This window comes from Pelobates fuscus, chromosome 10 (assembly GCF_036172605.1).
Source record: "Pelobates fuscus isolate aPelFus1 chromosome 10, aPelFus1.pri, whole genome shotgun sequence".
In the NCBI taxonomy this organism is placed as follows: domain Eukaryota; kingdom Metazoa; phylum Chordata; class Amphibia; order Anura; family Pelobatidae; genus Pelobates; species Pelobates fuscus.
In genome coordinates, this window is record NC_086326.1 from 73,835,738 (window position 1) to 73,853,545 (window position 17,808).

The following is a 17,808-nucleotide window of genomic DNA, read 5'->3' on the forward strand; positions in this document are numbered from 1 at the left end:
TTGCCACATGATTACCCAATCAAAAAACACACATTGCAATTGATAAATCTATATTTTAAAAGCCAACACTCAAAACCTACTTAATAATAAACACCAGGAAACATCACAGTCAGCACAAAGCAAGACCGTAGTCTTTGATAAATAAGAATGATTTTGCACAAGCAAGACAAAACATTTTGCAGCAATATTGCAGTGTAATAAAAAATGGTAAATGGTAAAAATGATATAAGGCAAGCATTGACACAATATGAATATGATTAGGGTGGGAAACCGCCGAAGCAAGAAATGCATAAAGAAGCGCATTCCTTAATTTGGTTCCAAAAGTGTACCTGGGATGGGCACAAGATCAGGAAAACTGTTCAGTGTCTTCACAGGAATGATTGTAACAGCAGAAACTGAACGCACACTTAAAGGAGAGTCAATGGCTGAAAACACAAAAGTATATAGAGTGTAGATAGAAAATTCACTTTCCGTTGCATAGTACAATGGGCCATTACACACAGGCATTAAAATGTATGAGTGTGCATAAAGAGGATCTTGTTTCACAAATTGTGTTCATGCGAGGCATGGAAGGATAAGACTGCACGTCGTCAATATGTGACTTTGAATGGGTTTAAGCACTGGCCTCTGTTAAAGAATTGGCTCATTTCATTTAGAGAGGATTCTCAAGATAAGTGGGGATTTTAAAGTTATCATCTTGTTCTTCATCATCTACAGAATTTGTTTATAACCAAGGCATACACGTGTGCCAAGTGCCACGAGGTGCAGGTGATATGGCTGCCCACACACATCTACTCTAAATAAATAAATTATTGAAAATATTTTGCACTTTACTTTGCTCCCCCCCAAGGCTGATGCTCTCTTTAATTATCAGAATTGATATAAATTATTGAGGATTCCAGAATTTGGACAATTACAATAATAATGGATTTAATGCTCTCCTATGGGGAAGCGTAGATGCGTGTGCAATGCTCGCCACACATGTACATCAGGTCCCCAGTGCTACTGATAGAGGAGCATTGAACTGGAAAATGCCACAGGAGGCCATACCTCCTTAATGACGTCACAGGAGGCGTAGAGATAAGAAGGCACAGAGGGAGACTCAGCTCAGCTCTGGAAAAAGGTAAGTCAACAGCTTTTTAAAATTATTTTCATGGCATAAAAGGTGGTGGGGGACACCTATATAACTAGGCAAAGGGACACTAAAGCATTAGGAACACAGGTTTGCTTATCTAACGCTTTAGTGTTCCTTTAATACATTTAATTACGGCTACATACTATGAACAAGTGCCAGTTGCATCCTGTAATGCACATTATGCAGAATTTTCAATTAGCTTCATGTATCCAATCTACTGAAACTACTGCAAAAGGACATTCTACACGTCAACTACTCAGCACCCAAAATCAAATAATTACCAATCTGATCTATTTTGATAGTAGGTAGCATTAGCCATATTGTGCTAGTTGCAGATTTCTATAAAAAGACACTTTAATTATATTTTAGGCCTATGAGATTCTTCCATTTTATGATGTGTCTAAAAATAAATTTACTTAAATCTAGAAAAAAAATGACATTTTCCTATTTATGGGATCATTTTTGAATATCAATGTCACTTTTCAGCTGTAGGAAAACTAGTTCACACATTATGGTTTGTACATTTTAGTTTAAATATAATGTAATTTTCATTCTTAGCTTCCTAGTTAATATCTCTAACAGGATTACAATTTATTCTATTCGCCATCGGGATTTATTTTAATAATCTGACTCCCCACAACTGCACATTTTGTAATTTTGTAAAAAAAAAAATGTAAGTACACGCCATAGAATGAAAGCATTAGCAATCACATTATACAATATTGAAACGAGAAACCAGGTTCATTTAATTAAAGGCTTTAGATATAACGAGGGAAATCATGTATTCAAATTCATTTAGTAAATCTATTTTCGAAAGCTACAGTAGGAACTTTAAAACCTTCAAGATTTGAGAAAGTAATATTGGGTAAAAATAAGTCTTATCGTGAATAGTTAAGAAATTCTAAGTGCTTCTTGAGGTCCCTCTTAAGATGGGGACAGTTAAAGGGACAGTAACCACTAGAAATGACTAGTAAATGTTGAGTAATGGTTGTATAACATATGGTACAAACTACAGTACAGATTTCAACAGAACGGTTTGGAAATATCCAGACTGAATAATATAACAAGAAGATGGACTACTGATCTAATAATCAGCTTTATTACTCAAATCCTGGTACAAAGAGCTTGCACTCTATAAAGATGTCTCTATCAAGACTTCAATCAAAGTCTAATGCAAATTAGAATCGTAAGCAGAAATAACAACAGTAGCACTTAAATACAGCTCAGAACACAAACTCTATATTTGGATATCATGCTTTAAGGATTCAATGTCCCTTTAAAGGTACTATTATGTTTCAGCATGTTTACAAACAGTCAAAGCTGGGTTATATGGCTGTTACTACATTAAAGCAGCAGTAAAAGTTAAATATAGCATTGTCTTTTACAGCGATCCTCTATATTTAGCAGGACTGAGGGCTACAAAATGTTCTTTACGCAGACAGGTTTTCTACCCTGCTCCTTGCTAGGATGTGGGGTGCGAGTGCTAAATACAGCGTTCTACCCAGGGCAGCATCAATAGAAATTACCCCCCACCTTCAAGTTCACTGCTTATGTTACATTTCTTATATAGAGCACCTATCCAGGCATTTTAAGACTATTAGAGAGCTTCTAAAATATATAAACAGCCCTTGTGTCAGGAAATCAGTACAGTACAAATCAAAGGACACCAGAGCAAGATTTGCTTCCCCCCTCAAAAAAAATAAATAAAAAAAGTGAAGGCAGATAAATATTTTAATAAAGTTTAATATGAGTTTAATAAAGGTATTATCAATATTTATATTTGGCAAATTCATATGTCCATTTGCATGTGTATGTCGCTGCTAGTAATGTATGGTCTTTGAATCTGTGAGTATAGAAAATTAGTGTATGCAGTTGTGTAAATGAATGCAGGGATAAAGATAATGTTATTAGGGGTTAGGGCCAAGAAAGATTTAAGGTTAGAGAGGGGTTAATGTTAGAGTTACAATACATAGGGTGTTAAAGAGGACTAAAAGGGGTTACAGTTAAAAGTGTAAAAGGGGGTACAGTTAAGGTATAAGGGTTGTATAGGATTACTGGGTCTAGGGCTATTGGGGCTGAAATTCGTATTTGGATATTTGGGTTGTTTAGTTTTGAAGAGGAGGCTTTGATTAGTCGTTGATTAGTTGTTGCAATTAGTTTTAAAAAGACACAAAGTCACAATGACAGAACCATGATTGGTAGCACTTTCACTCCGGTCACATTCAAACTTCCAGTACAAATTGAGATCAGTGTGATCCCCACTTGTACCAAGCTGCTACTGAATGCCTCTGCATAGACGCATTCCGTAAGAGTTCCAACTGGCTGTGCAGTGTTACAGAAAGGTGCGAGGGGATATGAGCAGACAGATGAGCATGTCCAGATTGAAGCCCATCACTAGTCTGACTCATTGTGGGGATTAGTGTGACATTGTGATGCGTTATCCTCACTCATACAAACAGCCCCTGCCGAGTCACGTTGGTGCAATTTTATTTAAGGCGGACAAACCTCACGGTCCAATCAGATCATGTATCAAGGGTATGCAAAAAGAGAAAAAAAAACAACCGCACTCCAATCACGTGAAGATCCGGGTGCTAAACTGGACCAAGGGCCAGCCCCAGAGAGTAGATATCAGTAGTAGAAGAGGACCTAGGCACTCCAAGTAAGCACTCCAAGTAAGTTAGACACCACAACGTTTTCGACTCCGGAAAGGGTTTTGTCAAACTTAACAAAGACCCTTTCAGGGGTTGAAATGTTGCGGTGCCTCACTTGTACCAATAAACACATTTAAAGACACTTGGAGTGCCTGGATCCTCTTTCTAATACATGCATCAAGTCTAATTGGTCCGTGGGTCAGTGAGGCCACCCAATCAAACCATGCGTCAGGGTGAGCGCTAACGCCTGGCTCAACACAGACAGGAGGAGCTGGGACAGCAAAGAGTTTTACATATAGCTGTTCCTGCAGCTATGCTATCAAGTATTTGAGGCTGACTTAGCTACAGAGGACACCGGTCATGGCTCCTGGTACTTATCTACCCACCAGCCCAGTTAAAATCTAAAAAGGCATATTATAAATTGGCGAACAGGTGCCCCTTTAAGGATATTTGCCTAATAGAAAATCTTGCCCGCACATGAATAGCCATAGGTAATGTGTGCATGGCTGGTAGCAATATATATAGACTATTATTGCGGTATATAGATTTACAACTCAGGCCTCAGTAACCATAGGATTCCCTGGTGCTCTTACTACCCAAAAGAAAAATCCAGTTTTATGCTGTGATTTGGAGGAGTCAGGAACTACATCTCTCAAAAATGCACACCTGTGCTTAGCGTAATAACCCCTAGCAAACAGAACCTGTAGGCAGATTCCTACTTCACCTACTGGCATATCAGGCCCTGGTCACAGGTTAGACTTAGTGGCAATCGTCAGGTAGAAGAGTCAGGATATGTGGCACAGAATGTGTACTATTTTTGTAAAATGTATTTTTTAATGCAAAATATGTGAAACAATAAACATTTTCCCATGTATTTATTGAGTGATATCAATTAGAAAAAAATGCTAATATGTAAAGATAACCTTACATTCAATGTTATATTTATAGCACATGATCGTACCAGAAGGTCTTCCATTTTAGAGATCTCCAGTTTACTATATATTAGTTTTTTTTTGTTTTTTTTTTTTTACTTGTTGGGTACCAGTTTTGTTAATTTGAAGTACATTACTGTGAAACTGCTAGATCTGACCTTGAACAAGATTGAAATTATCTTTTTTTAATGAAAATTATTGAAGCGAGCTGTTGTTTAATATTAAAAAGAAAAACAAAAAAAACACACCCTTTACATACTTTATACTCCCACTGCGGATTGTAGGAGTGCTGAATTTTGGGATTCCGGAATACACATGTGTGGATCTCGTACACACCCAGAGAGCACATCTGGTCCCTAATCCAAAGTAACATGGATTCATGATGGGGAGAAAAACCCTTTACATGCAATAATTTTTTTTTCCCATGAGGCAAGGACACCATATTAATCAATGAAGCCATGATGTATACTTTTTTTTTAGTTCCTTGTTAAAAATGGAGATCTTCACCATAGTGGGTGTGAAACCATTGTCAATTACAAGCTCAAAGAGAGCAGCTAAGCCAGATCTATTGCATGTGGGGCACACGTTTTCCTATCATCTCAATGGTAATGCGTGATTGATAGGTACACCCTTTGGCAAGGCCACATTCCCAAGTATTCTGTTTCGCCCATTCTGAATACTGGCAGTTATACCCTTAGATGAACCCAAAACATTTAAAATGGTGTCTCTCTCTCCCCTAGTAATTGCTTCAAGGTTTCACCAGTTTCATAAAATAAAGTTATATATAAGTAGGGTTAATCACTAAACTGTGAATTGTGAATTTAAAGCCAAATGGCTTAATATGCAAGCTGTGACTATATGCCATTTCAATAATTTCTCCAAGTCATGCCTAATTTTGTCATTTGGATTTCAGTTTGATAAAGCTGAATAAACCCCTTTTTGGTAGACTCAAACTGTTGCTTAATTTATGGCTTTAATAAAATTAACAGTTTTTAATTAATGATGCGTAAGAGCCTTATCTATCTTGTGACAGACATTTTCCTAATGAATCATCTGTTTGGCAAATACTATAAACCAAAGCACAAAACTAAAATTAATATGACAAAAACCCCACAAAGCTTCCATGCCATAAATGGAGTTTTCCTTGATGTTTTTTTTTTTATTTTTTTTTTTATTCTTTGTTGAGGATTCTGCCCCACTAGTGTCTCCATGTACCACCGCATCTTTCCCATACTTTTCTACTGTTTCCCATTGTTGCTCATTCCTATGAATATCCCCTTCAAATACTTTGGCTCGTGATTCTCCTTCACCTTTTTTAATCAGCGCATGCATATCCCTATTCCTTTATAATTTTGGGCAGGTGGGTGAGTATTACACAGGACAGTTCATGAGTTGGTTACAGACTGAGCTGTACCTGTGTAGATTATCCCAGTAGTCCCAGATTTGAAGGGATAATCCTGATTTTGGCCTCCTCTTGTATCCTTCAAGATTCAAGAGAAACCCTCCAATACGCATCATTATGGGCGCCTGTATTATGCAACTGAGCTCAGGGGCAGTCCTGAGTGGTGGTGGACAGAATGACTGCTAGTTGGAACACCAAGTTGACTTTTCAAAGGGAGTCAGCTTGCACGCCACGTCACCAATGACATGCATAGGATAAATAGCACACTATTGACTCACTCCACTTTTGTCTGTCTGGCATTTTAACCTCTCAACGGTATGTACCAGTAGAGATTACATGCTCCTCTGCGACACTAATTGGTGGAACATCAGGGGAGGTATTTTGATTTTTCCCACCGCTTTGAGTCAGCATATGAAGAGTGCCTTGATTAACTCCATGCAGTGCTGTTGTGAGGTATAAATGTGACGTTTCAGAGAATGTTGCATAAGAATAATTCTTGTTTTATCATGCATGATCATTATCACAGACCAACATGACATTTGGTAAGCAGATCTTAAGTCCATCAAAGATCATAAAACGCAGCCTTTCCAAACCTTTGCTTGTGTAAGATAAAAGGTGCCAGTTCTGCATGCAGTGATTCTCTAGAAGACCAATAGTTTCTGTAATGTTATTTAATGATGGATAATTTAGACATGAACAAGACAAGGATAGGACATTTACCTTTTTCCTGAACATTGCAGATTGGGGTTATTCCATTCACAACATTATTTGCTAAATTGACTTTGTTTTCTGAAATATGAAGCAAGAAATATTAATGCAGTGTTACTAGACTAGCAAAAATATACAGTAATATTAATTCATAGACCCCTCCTTACCCAGCACCTGTTACTCTTACTATAACTCCTATGCCCTTACCTCAATACTGCAATGGTACCCATTATATTACCACTATAGGCATCCTATAGGCATCCTGACCACTTCAGCTCAATGAAGTGGTCTGGGTGCCAGGTCCATCTAGTTTTCACCCTGCAGCTGTAAACATAGCAGATTCAGAGAAACCGCTATGTTTACATTAGGATTAATCCAGCCTCTAGTGGCTGTCTCAGTGAAAATCACAGTGAGAAGATGCTTTCCTATGGACTGATTGAATACGCGTGCGGCTTTTGCCGCGCATGCGCATTCAGCGCTGACATCGGAAGAGGGATGAGATTTCCCCAGCACTGAGGGAGCCCGGGGCTGGAGAAAGATAAGCGATTAACCCCTTCCTCCCCCTTTAGCTCGACAGGAGTGGGACCCTAAGGGTGGGGGGGACCTAACAAGCCTCTAGTGCCAGGAAAACAAGTTTGTTTTCCTTCCACAATAGTGGTCCTTTAACTATCATAATGTCTACATACCTATTGTGGTTGTCTTAACTTCTGAATACACTAAAAGGAACACTATAGTGTTAGGGATACAAATGCGTATTCCTAACACTACAGCCCTGAAGTGGTTGTTTAGGCACCCGGACCCCCTTAGATTGCAGTGAAAAGGTATTTTACTCTCCTTATCTCCCTCACCGCACTGAATCAATGCATCTCTACGGGTAGCACTCAGCGGAGACACTGAATGTATGTGCAGCACTAGACTAGGAAGTGCCTCTAGTGGTCGTCTCTGAAAAGGCAAGGTTTACATTAAAAAGCCTGCAGGTACAGGCTTCAGACACCAGGATCACTACATTAAGCTGTAGATGTTTTGGTGACTATAGTATCCCTTTAACTATATACCTACCTAGATTCCGAATTATTACTTTAGCATTCCTATTTTCAATGAGTTCAGAATATACCCTCAAAATCAGGAAACATAAAATAAAGACACGTAGGTGATGGGAGGGGTGGGTTGGAATGGGGGTGGGACTGACAAAAATGTCTTCCCAGCAGCCATTTCCAAGGGTCCGATAAGACAGGGTGCCTACGTAAACAGTGCTTATGAAACTAATTCATTAACACAATAACACTGAATATATATTATATATGGACATTGTAAATCAATACTATAGGAGCTATTACACAGCTCACTTTGTTTTGGCATTGGTTTTGGTGCATAAACCCTGCCCATTCGGTTTGACAAATGTCAGAATTGCCATCAGTGAGAAATATTGTATACATTTGCCACCAATGATGCCTCTAGCGGCTGTCAGTGAGCCAGTCTGTAGAACCATGTCCTCATGAAGATTTTTTAATAATTGAAAGCCTTCACACTCGGTTTGGCAATGCTTCTCTATGTGAATCATCCGATTGGCTAGGTGCTGTGATTGTAGTGCATGTCCAGTAGGTTCCCAAGGTTTCTCTATGAGAAGGATCTAATTGAATGGCTTCTGTGATTACAGTGCACGCTCTATGTGAAGCATTGGAATGGACCTAAGATCATGTGTCACAATAAACTTGTCGTGGGAAGATTACATTCCCAATGGAGACTTCTTAGCGTTGGAGTACCTTAACGTTTATTAGAATTTTAAAATTGTATTTAAAAAAAATTCAAATATATATACAGTACTTTTAAATGTGGAGTGTTCCTTTAGAAATAAAATTATTTATTTGTATACCCGAATACTCCCTTCAAATATCTCTGCTTTCTGTATGCATATTTGTTTTCCCGACTTACCAGAACTCATCTTGAGAGCAGGATTCGTTTTTTCACTTCCGTTATGGCTGTTTCTGTAATAATAATGAAAAGAAAAAAAACATAACGTTTATCTGGTGCTGAACAACCTTTGGCTGTTCAAGCCTTTAGTCAACATTGAATTCTGTCAGAAGCTATGCTAGCAATCTGCTAACAGAACATCCTAGACTCATAGAACTCATATTCCCATTTATGGTGTCCCTGACTCCTCCAACTTTGACTCATAAAATTCTATCCATGCCTATTCAATATCAAGGGAGACGAAGTCATTAAGAAATGGGCTGCGTGTTCACAGGAAAGACACAAAGCAGGCAACAGACAAACATATCATTTCTCAATATTCGCAATTTACTATTTAAGGGAAAAAATTGTAAACAATATACTTAAAATGCCGATTTCATAACTTCGTTCCTGAATCAGACTTATCTACTTGTGTGGCAGCTATCTGCTCAATGTTCATTTTTCTACTGTTACAAATAAGTGGCTTTGATGCTGTATTTATTTGTCCCTCTATACTGTCACTTTAATATCTATTAAAAAGGAAACTCTAGAATAAAGATGACCCTAGTTTTACTAAATAAAGAGAGACCTATCTTGTCTGACAGTCTAAGATTACTAAATAGATTTAGATTTACTAAAGTGATAATCGAGAGAATTTTCAAATTTAAGGCCAATATAGCTGAACTTGAACAATTCTCCAGGTCAGCAATGCCAACTATTTTGTCTACCTAATGGGTTCCTCCAAGAACCATGACCCCCTTCAGTGATTTCAAGTTGTCATGGTGGCTGGAGAGTCTGTATGTACAGAGATTCACTATGAAATGCTGCAGAGTTTAACCCTTTTGCTGCTGGAGGTGTAACACCACTTTCAGCAGCGTCATTGGAACAAGAGTAGCCGGCTGGCTAATGAGAATTCTGTGCATATTCCTGTTCTCAGAGTTACAGTCATTGGCTGAGAGCATTAGCTGACCACTCTCAGCCAATGACTGCAACTCTGAGAACAGGAATATGCACAGAACTCTCATTAGCCAGCCCGCTACTCTTGTTCCAATGACGCTGCTGAGTGGAGTGAATGGTCCGCAGGATCAAAATCTGGCTATGCAGAAAGTGGACACATGTCAACGAGCCACAGAGGACACTCCACACCCAGCGAAGAAACAATAAAGAGGGCAAATAGCTACAAAACAGTAATGAGGCCTGGTTACTCCTCAAATCATAACGTACCGCTGCTTGGAGCAACCCTTTCAATTGTATAACAAGATTAAACTTACTTTGAATACATTTTAAATTCCCTATGCATTGCACTATATAGAAAACTATGCCCCCATTCCAGGCCTCCTCAGAAAGTGGTGATTCATAAGGACACAACTTTAACTGGCATTGCAGCTTTACAACACAAGGCCCAAGTCCTGACATACTGGGGTAATATATTTTTTTTCTTTCTCCAATTGCCAACAGCCCTAAAAAGCTCATTATCAAAAAGATAGTATGAATTAACGCACAGCGTCAACTGTGGGCAAGTATTAATGAACAGGACGATAAATTACATTTTGACCAGGTAAGAAAAACAGAAAAAAAATCTGAGAATTTTCCAGATTCTATACAAGAGAATTAGGAAATAATAACAATAACACAGCAATATTTTATGTCCTCTGATGTTTTCTAAAGCAACATTTGAAGTCATAACATAAATGTTTATATTGAACAGGGATATAGGTTGTTCTAGTGAGTTAAACACATCTAGCACGCCAAAGAAAATAAACAAATTAATAGACAAAGAAACATTTATACGCTAGTTAAACAGAGGTGTTCTGGGTCATTTCACAGCAATTCAGTGAAATAAAATTAAATCCCAAAACAATGCAAAGCTTGTTCTATCGAAGAGGTGTGCTGTGTTTTATTAAATGCACTACATGACACACAGCTGATTGTCACGTTTAAACATTTGTTATGAAGGAACACAACTGCAGATTTCGTATAGTTTGAATATTTATTAAAGAAAGTAAAAGGTAAAGACTTTAATTCCAATATACAGGTACTGTAGCATTAAGTAATAAACGATAAATGAAGTCCACAGTTACATGCACTGTAGCTTTAAGGAGTAAACGGAACTGAAGCAGCAAGAGTCCTTTAGTAGTATTAGTTAATTAGATGATAAGAAGTTACAATAGCTGTTCCATAGACTTTAACTGAAGAAAGATAGATGCAGCTAACTGAGACAAGTATGTGTTGAAGTTAGCTGTAACGGTTGGCTTTAACGAAGGACTTTGGAGACAGGAAATAACAGCTTTAGATGCAACGTTTATCAGAGAAGTTTTACTTAGCTTCCGGCTTATAGAACACTGGTTCCCGAGATTCCTCAGAGGCAGATTATCCTGCATGGATAGAGTTCAGCTTTAGCCGTGGATGAGGAAAGGTGAAGGGAACTTTGCAGAGTCTTTCAGTCCGGTCTGGTAGCAGAGGCTTTCACAACGAAGTTGTAGCCGGGTTGTGAGTAAGGAACGTAGTTCAATAATCCAGCCCTGATCAGCTGGTGCAGTCAGATTAAATAGGGAGACCGAGACATGAAGAGGTGTGGCTAAGCTCCGTGGAACCAGGAAGTAAGGGGATATTATAGTTAAGGCATGACAGTATCCCCTCCTTAATGAGCAACCTCTGGGTGCTATTGACTTGGTTTAGAAGGGTAGCGTTTGTGAAACTGGGAAACTAATTTGTCAGCATGAACGTCAGAGGAGTTTTCCCATGTATCTTCATCAACTCCATATCCTTTCCATCTGATGAGATATTGTAAGGAGCCACGATGGAACCTTGAATCCAGTATACTTTGAATCTCGTATTCTTCTTCACCCTGGACCAATATGGGATCAGGAGAAGTAGTGAGATTACTTTGGAAAGGGTCAGGATGATGAGGCTTCAACAAGGACAATTGATTGGATCTTTGGCATACAGAACAAGATTTGACATAAGATTCGATAGTTTGGTCTTGACGAGGCCACCAACAGTATCTTTTAGACAATTCAAGGGTCCTTTTCATATCTGGATGACCTGCCAGAGGAGAATCATGAATTAATTCAAGTATTTTAATCCTGAAGGAGGGAGGCACGTAAATCCGGTCTTTGAAATAGTAGAGACCGTTTTTCTTAGATAATTTCATTGATTTAGGAAGTTCAAGAGCATCTTCACTGAGACCTTTAATGTCGTCAATAAGAGAAGATAAGATTCCAATGACTTTAGGCGAAGGAGGTACTTGAGGAGTTTTGTGTTGAGAAAGGACAGCTCCAATTGCAAATTCCGAAGCATCCGTTTCAAGGACATAAGGATATGAAGGATTTGGAAGTTGAAGGATAGGAGCTGTTGTAAACTTTCTCTTTAATTCACCAATGATTGTAGGAGGAGGAGACTCCAGTTCGGTGTCAGAACAACATGAGGTTTTAGCTAGTTCTTTCGTAGACTGAAGAATTGGAATACGTTGCAAGCATGTTTTCTTGCAATAATCAGAATCAAATGCAAGAGAGAAGGGAAACCATGAGATTTGAGGGTTGTGGTTCCTTAACCAGTTGATCCCCAATATAATAGGAAAAAATGGTGATGAGATGACATCAAATATAAGACTTTCCGTATGAGTATGATTGATGGTTACTTTTAGAGGGATGGATTCATGAAGTATTGGTCCCGATGAGATGAGGGACCCGTCAATCACTTTAACAGGTACAGAAGTTCTTTTACGAACACAAGGAATTTTATTCTTTGTTACAAAGGCTGAGTCGATGAATACTCCATTTGCACCGGAATCGATAACAGCCTTGGTTATGATTCTTTTATTGTCCCACTGTAATACAAGAAAGATAGGGGACATTTGAGTATTTGCTGTAGAGGGAAGTACACTTAGGATGGAAGAGGCATGAGACGGCCTTCTGCCTTTTGTCCGTTTCAATGAAGGACAATCAGAGACTGAATGAACTTGAGAGGCACAATACATGCAGAGGTTTAACATACGTCTTCGATTTTTCTCTTCAGGAGTGAGGGGACTTCTTATTATCCCTATTTCCATAGGTTCGATTGGTTCAGATGGGTTGTCAGGAGGCTTTGGAGCCCCTAGTTCCATAGGTTCACTTGTTAAGGAAGTCTTTTCTGGAGCTTTTGAGGGAGTGAAAGGTTTGCGGTCTTTTGAAAGAAAAAGAGACTTTTCGGCCTTTCTTTCTCTTAATCTTCTGTCAATGCTGATTGATAGGCGAATTAGAGCGTTCAAATTAGTAGGGAGTTCTGTTCTAGATAATTCATCTTTTACAGCTTCCGATAAACCAATTCGAAACTGGTTGCGCAATGTGATGTCATTCCATTGCGTTTCTATAGCCCATCTTTTGAATTCAGCAATGTAATCTTCAACGGGTCTATTTCTTTGCTGTAGTGTTCTGATTGTTAAATCAGCTGTAGCTTGTTTGTTAGGATCTTCATAGAGAAGAGACATGGCTTCAAAAAATTCATCCAGTGAATCTAAGATGGGGTCATCGTTTTCCAGAAAGGAATGAGCCCATGACATAGGTTCACCTCTTAGAAAGGAAATAACCGAACAAACTTTAGTTCTTTCTGTAGGGTAGGATCGAGGTTTCAAAGCAATTAACAATTTGCAAGAGTTGAGGAACTCCCTGTATCTGGAACGATCTCCATAGAACTTTTCAGGGTTACACACAGCAGGATCACTAGCCGAGTGCAGAGTAGTATGAGGAGTATGAGTTTGTAAATCTCTGATATAAGTGAGAAGTCTTTCGTTAGTAACTTGCAGGTCTTGCACACTTTGGGCTAGTGCATTAACTCTTTGATTCAACGTAGTTATAGTAGAATCGAAATCTGCTGGATCCATTACAATGGCTGGATTATTCTGTCACGTTTAAACATTTGTTATGAAGGAACACAACTGCAGATTTCGTATAGTTTGAATATTTATTAAAGAAAGTAAAAGGTAAAGACTTTAATTCCAATATACAGGTACTGTAGCATTAAGTAATAAACGATAAATGAAGTCCACAGTTACATGCACTGTAGCTTTAAGGAGTAAACGGAACTGAAGCAGCAAGAGTCCTTTAGTAGTATTAGTTAATTAGATGATAAGAAGTTACAATAGCTGTTCCATAGACTTTAACTGAAGAAAGATAGATGCAGCTAACTGAGACAAGTATGTGTTGAAGTTAGCTGTAACGGTTGGCTTTAACGAAGGACTTTGGAGACAGGAAATAACAGCTTTAGATGCAACGTTTATCAGAGAAGTTTTACTTAGCTTCCGGCTTATAGAACACTGGTTCCCGAGATTCCTCAGAGGCAGATTATCCTGCATGGATAGAGTTCAGCTTTAGCCGTGGATGAGGAAAGGTGAAGGGAACTTTGCAGAGTCTTTCAGTCCGGTCTGGTAGCAGAGGCTTTCACAACGAAGTTGTAGCCGGGTTGTGAGTAAGGAACGTAGTTCAATAATCCAGCCCTGATCAGCTGGTGCAGTCAGATTAAATAGGGAGACCGAGACATGAAGAGGTGTGGCTAAGCTCCGTGGAACCAGGAAGTAAGGGGATATTATAGTTAAGGCATGACACTGATAGGATGAAAATGATAAACCATTGAAAGATTTACTGCATATTAATGTTTCGCCCTTACGGTCTTTACTGACACTATCGTGGCAAATATGCTAATATGAGATTGGTGGCTTGGTTATTTAAATTAACCAATATATACTGCCCATAGAGTCCTGTTAGAAAAATTGATGAGAGAACAAAAAGACCATGAAGTTGACACAGGGACTTATTTGGGCAATATACGGCTTATCAAGGTGAAAGAGTGACATATTTTGCATAGCATGCTGGGAGTCTTGTCAAAATATTCCTTCTGGGTAACTGCATAAAGTACAGTTTTGAATATCTAGATATTGCAGGTTAAAAAATAAAATAATAAAATCTGTTTCATAATATACTAAAATTGTTTTCACCAACCAAGCGATATTGGAGGGGATTTAAAGCGGCAAATAATTAAACTGCTACTCTAGATAAAAACTTAAAATATACAATTCTCTTTAGTGCATTATATACAAGAGATTAAAGCTTTAAAGAAATATACAAAAATATCCTGAAATGAAATACCTTGGAGAAACAACCCCCTCCAATTTGGATTAAGTGTTAAACAATGCAATCAACATATGCTAACATACAGGCATATCTGCTTAACGTCCTAGTTGTATTTATAAGCATCTCCTGTTTTGTGCTTTGTAACGTATATAGTCTAGTAGAGGTTGGGCGCAAATGCAGATGCAGACTCATTGCTTTGTACTTCCATTTATCGAACATACTTTGATTTTAAACCATCTTTGAATCTACGTTTTGTGACTTAACTTGAACCCTTGGCATCGACTAGATTTTGCTATTGTTGCCTGCTAGTGACCATGACATCTGCTTGTGATTGTCTTTTGTTTGAACTCCAGTGACCATGACTTGGATAGGGTGTTGCTCAAAGTTCACAGGACTACAATGTCTGGAGAATTCCTGAACTAAACACCCAGTTAAAGGGACACTGTAGGCACCCAGACCACTTCAGTCAGCTCATTAAAGTGGTATAGGTGCTGTGTCCCTTTTGCACCTAGTGCTGCAATGTTAAACATTGCAGTTCCAGAGAATGTTTACATTGCAGCTCTAAGTCTGCCCACAGTGGCTGTCTATCAGACAGCCACTAGAGGGCTTCCGGAATCGTAATGGACCTTTGGTCCATTATCTGATGCTGGACATCCTTGTGCCGTGTATGAAGACATCCAGCGTCACCTTTTTCCCCATAGGAAAGCATTGATTCTGTGCTTTTCTATGGGGAGGTCTAATGCCGCACATGCCCATTAGACCCTGCTCGTCTCAGGATGGAGGAGGGGGCGGAGCATTGACCCAGCGCCAAGGGACATCGGCGCTGGGATCAGGTAAGCACATAAAGGGTTTTTAACCCTTTATTTACTGGGTAGGAGGGGGCGCAAGGGAGGGAGAAGGCAGAGGGATCGGTATTCCTGGCACTACAGTATCCCTTTAAGGCTGACTGACCCAATTTATGTCTCTTAAAAATCGTTGCTCCAGACCAGAGTTTGTACAGTTTAACATCCAACAACACAACATGTAACAAATTGTCCTCTATTATCCATTTTTAAGATCTGTCAAGGGATAGGACAGTGGAATGCGGAGCTGTGATATGAAGGCAAATTTGGAAGAAAAGTGGAAAAATGTATTTATACAGATTTTATTGTCAAAATCATATTTCTTGACATCAGGTGGTTTCACCTTGACAATAGATGTTTTTAACTTTACAACTAACAAAAATTAAAGACCGAAAGGCAACACGAAACAAGTTGTGTGAAAACATGTAAAGTAATATAACGAAGAGCATAAATTGATTGCTAAATTATTGGATACTAAATATATGCAGGAGTCAAACATAAAACATAAATATAATAAACAATGTATATATACTCATAAGAGCATTTAAAAGGCAATTCACACTAGTGTCTACTTTAAATAAGAGTACAGGAAAGGAACATGTAAATGTATTCAAAACAATACATTAAACAAATGTGAAGACAAAAAGTATTGGTTCATACAACACCTACTGCACTTTCCTTAAAGGGTTACTCCAACCACTATGACCACTTCTGCTTTTTGAAGTGGTCATGGTTGTAGTAGTCTTGATGTGCAGTGTCTCGGCATTAAACACTGCACAGCCAAAGTAATTAGCACTTTGTGTACCAGTGACTAGTTGCACCCCTAGAACAAGTGACATTGGTAAACCAGAACTATGCCTCGGGCAGCTTTAGGTTAATGCTATGCATAACTGAATGATCTTCTTAAGAATCTTTTGTGTTCAGAGCGTCTGCAAGGGGAAGATGGCCTTATCCTCCCCTCTGTTCCGTTGGGAACTCCCTCCCCTCGTTCCTGGGGGTGCTACCAGATTTTAAGGGGAGACTTTATAGCAATGCCCTGTGGGGAATTGTAAATTGAAAACACTTTTCTATATTCATTTTTTTTTTTTTTTTTTTAAAGGGTTGGAGTAACGCTTTAATAGGGTTACTTGTAATAACTACTAAAATAACCCCAGTAGGGATATATCAGAAAAGAAAATTATCTTCCAACAAATATCTATTCTACAAAGGACAGAACCTTGTACATAGACACTTCTATATAGCAACAGAGTTAATCACTAGTGTGAGAATTCAGGAGGAATTCAAAGTGAATTTAAAATATGTATGGTTGAAATAGCCTAACTGAAAACACTCTAAGACAGCTATGCTTTCAATTCATCTAACCTGGCCTTAGATTTCAAATTCACTTTCAATTCTCACTGTAGTAAATCGCCCTGTAAATATAAACTACATTATGTTTGGCAAAAGTAACAGCCCCAGGATGTACTTGGAAACCAGAGTAATCTGAATGTACCTTTCCTGGTTAAACACTTTGTTATTATTATTATTAAACAACGTGTCTAAAATCTACAAGGGCATTTTTAGACCATTGGATTATCTCCAAGACTGAGGACATAATTTGGAGTTGATTTGACGTCTGCTTTGAAGGTTTAGCAATTTGTAGAAATTCTAGCACAGGTAGGGGGCCCCACCAAGATAATGGATAGAGATTGAGCTTTTGACATGTACATCATGCAACAGGTGTTCAGACCACAAAACAGGAATACGTTTTCCCCCCTGGAGGGCTTCTGCAGGTTGTTTTCAGGCTATGCCCTCACGTGTTAAATAGTGAATTTCATATTTTTTATGTTTTAGCAGCTTGTAATTATAACCATATAGTTTTAAGTTTTCCTTATTCTGTCAGTTTCTACTATCATGCTTTTGTGGTTTTATTTTCAAAAGATGTATTCCCCCCCCCCCCCCCCCCAAAAAAAAAAATTACATCTATACCTTCAATTTTATTTTTACAGTTATGTCCACACAGAGTGCTATATAGCTAGAATCTTATTTTTGCTTAGGCAGTGTAGAACACTAACTATCACACATTAGAACAGGATCTTTCT

The 17,808-nt window shown here is 38.5% G+C and overlaps 1 protein-coding gene across 35 annotated transcripts in view; it reads right to left on the reverse strand.

Annotated features, from left to right (window-relative positions):
• Positions 1 to 17,808, reverse strand: part of SORBS1 (sorbin and SH3 domain containing 1) — a 317,838-nt gene that overhangs the window by 95,877 nt on the left and 204,153 nt on the right. For 34 of the 35 annotated variants that reach the window (XM_063434302.1, XM_063434301.1, XM_063434318.1 and 31 more), the window contains 3 exons: positions 8,761 to 8,813; positions 6,841 to 6,909; positions 330 to 425 (listed from right to left, as the gene is read on the reverse strand). In XM_063434302.1, coding sequence (XP_063290372.1) covers positions 330 to 425; positions 6,841 to 6,909; positions 8,761 to 8,770 — 175 coding nt within the window. In that variant the 5' untranslated portion in view covers positions 8,771 to 8,813. The remainder of the gene's footprint in view (positions 1 to 329; positions 426 to 6,840; positions 6,910 to 8,760; positions 8,814 to 17,808) is intronic. The other variant, XM_063434304.1, reaches the window with a different exon arrangement.